At 44.5% G+C, this 2569-nt stretch overlaps 1 protein-coding gene across 1 annotated transcript; it reads left to right on the top strand.

Moving 5' to 3' along the window:
* Positions 1–1585: 1585 nt before the first annotated feature.
* TMEM100 (transmembrane protein 100) lies at positions 1586–1990 on the top strand. Its single transcript, XM_009636003.2, has one exon. The coding sequence runs from the start codon at positions 1586–1588 to the stop codon at positions 1988–1990; it is 405 nt and encodes a 134-aa protein (XP_009634298.1).
* The last annotated feature ends 579 nt before the right edge of the window (positions 1991–2569 follow it).

The following is a 2569-nucleotide window of genomic DNA, read 5'->3' as shown; positions in this document are numbered from 1 at the left end:
ACAAACTCCCTGACTAGATACAGAGTATAGCCTCTGTGTGTGTGTGTGTGTTTAAAAATAGTGAAATCCTCTTTCTCACAAAACACACGGTCTGTTACACGAGGTACTGAGATACAAACCCAAGGGCTCTCCGCAATGGACGAATATATCTTAGCAACAAGGGTGGGAGTGGTGGGAAAGGAAAAGGAGAATACAAGTATCTGGCAATTAACTTCCTAGTCACAGATGTGAAGGTGATAAAAGTGATAAAAGCATTACTGCATTGCCAATGCTCTTCCTTCTTCTCTGAGCCGCATACCATGCTGCTCATAGGAGCAAAAGCTACACAGCCCGTACCGGAGAGTGGTGGAGTCCTGTAAGCTGCTTCCAGCAGGAAAACCCAGTGGTTCCCCATTGTCCCAGTCTCTTGTAAGTGGTGGGGTGGACTGGGCACACAGCCTGGTCCAAAGCAGCACAGCCGTGATAGGCTCAGCATTGGCAGAGGCTCATTGCAGGCTCCGGGGTGGCCCCCACACCAGCAGAGTCCCAGTGATATGGCAGAGGTCTGTCATGGCAGCCCCTAGCAGTGGAGAGCCACAGGCTTGTCTTGCCCTGATCAGGTGGACTCCAGTTCCGCACTGGGCTCCATGGAGCCAGAAGCTGTTTTGCCTCATAATGCAGATGCAATCAAACTGTGCATGTCTGTCTGTAGGACTGAGAGTATGTATACGATAGGGAGATAGGAGAAAGCAACCTAATGTAACTAAGATGAGTGAATATGACTGTAAATCTCCTCCCCCCCAGCAACATGGATGTGGTTTCACAGACTTACAAGGGACCCATTACTTTTGCATTAAGCCAGTTTAAATGGCAAGCTGACAGTCTGGCATTGATGTTGCTGTAACAGTAGGTTCACCATGCGTTTCAGCTGGCGTTTGCTAAGTGCAGGGAACTGTCTTCATCCCCGTTACCCCCACATCCATACCTAGTCATGATCATTTGAATTTTTTTGCTAAGTAGCACTTCTCTTGAGAAAAGGTTCAGTCCCATTTTTTGCTGGGCCCATTCTTGCCAATGTTATTGCAATGTGCATTGGAACAAATCTGGGTAGCATGTGTGCATAGGTGTATATGTAAAGAAACAATGTGAAAAAGTGTGTGAGCAAGAGTTGAATTTTTAACCAAAACAGCCTATGAACGTCACCTCCTTGTCAGAAGATGTAATGCCATTGAAATCTAAATTGCATCCAGAAATACGGACTTTAGGATGTAACTTGAAGTGGGATTTGGCCCACAACACTTTAAGATTGGTGTCTGTCTTGGTCTGTGACTGTTCTTTCTAGCACTTATGCACATATTGATGATGACCGTAACACTCAATTCAGATCCACCACAATCAGCAGTGTCACAATTAAGCTTGTGCACAAATCCTCGCGGGGTGAGAGTGTTTGCTTGTTTGCGATCCCAAATGGGATGCTTCTGTGTCACCCATTTGTCACATAACGGTAATGCTTCTTAGTTGAACTCATGCTCTTCTCTCCACAGTGCAATGTGCGTTCAGCAGATCGTGCTCTAGCCTAAGAATTGATTCAGTCAAGACAATCAAGATGACAAACGAACCTATTAAAGAGATCCTGGGTGCTCCAAAGCACCCTGATTCTGTAACCACGGAGAAGAGTAATAACAACGACTGTGTGATAACCACCATCCCTCTTGTCAGTGAATGCCAGCTGACTGCAGCAACAGGGGGAGCAGAACTCTCCTGTTACCGCTGTACCATTCCCTTCGGTGTGGTTATCCTTATAGCCGGCATTGTGGTTACTGCTGTGGCATACAGCTTCAATTCCCATGGATCAATCATCTCAGTGTTTGGATTAGTCCTCTTGTCATCGGGACTCCTTTTGCTGGCTTCTAGTGCAGTGTGCTGGAAAATCAGGCAGCAAAACAAGAAAGCAAAGAGGCGGGAGAGCCAGACAGCGCTTGTGGCAAATCAACGAACCTTATTTGGTTAAAGACAACCAAGAGAAGGCTGGACAGAAGACAGAACCTTTGTAAGTCAACTTGACTATTTATGCATAGGCGAGATTGCAGGTTTTAATTTAACTTTGGAAATGAACTAAACTGAACTGAAAATGGAATGGATTAAGAAAGACTCTTAAAAACTCGGCAAGTACTCTTAATATTTTTCTTACTGCAGACTTGGTAGTGATTCTTTCCAAGACAGAAGAAAAAATGCTTTTCCTTCACAGAAAACAGTGTCGTCATAACCGCAATCGTCAGAACAGCGTTCTCCAACTTGCTGATCGTGTTGGAAAGGGAAATTTTGGGAGCTAAGAAAATAGTTTGAACTGACTTGAAATGCCAGAGATCTCCCTAAAATACACACTGTGACATTTGACCAAGGGAGAAGTCATAGCATTTGAAGTGACTACAAGCTTACGGCCAGATTTTCTGTGACTTAAATTGTAGCTCAAAAAAAAAAAAGAAAAGGCAATAACAAACTGCAGATTACTCAATAAGCTCATTCTTATATTTTATGTAACTCCCCCCTCCCCCCCCCAATATCTGTGGTACTTCCCCTTTTTTTAAAC

Source organism: Egretta garzetta, unplaced genomic scaffold, assembly GCF_000687185.1.
Source record: "Egretta garzetta isolate BGI_Z169 unplaced genomic scaffold, ASM68718v1 scaffold213, whole genome shotgun sequence".
NCBI lineage: Eukaryota > Metazoa > Chordata > Aves > Pelecaniformes > Ardeidae > Egretta > Egretta garzetta.
This window is presented reverse-complemented; position numbering and strand designations above follow the sequence as displayed.

Bases quoted from the DNA above. Each gene is read 5' to 3' on its own strand.
- TMEM100 (XM_009636003.2), top strand. From the start codon at position 1,586: ATGACAAACGAACCTATTAAAGAGATCCTGGGTGCTCCAAAGCACCCT.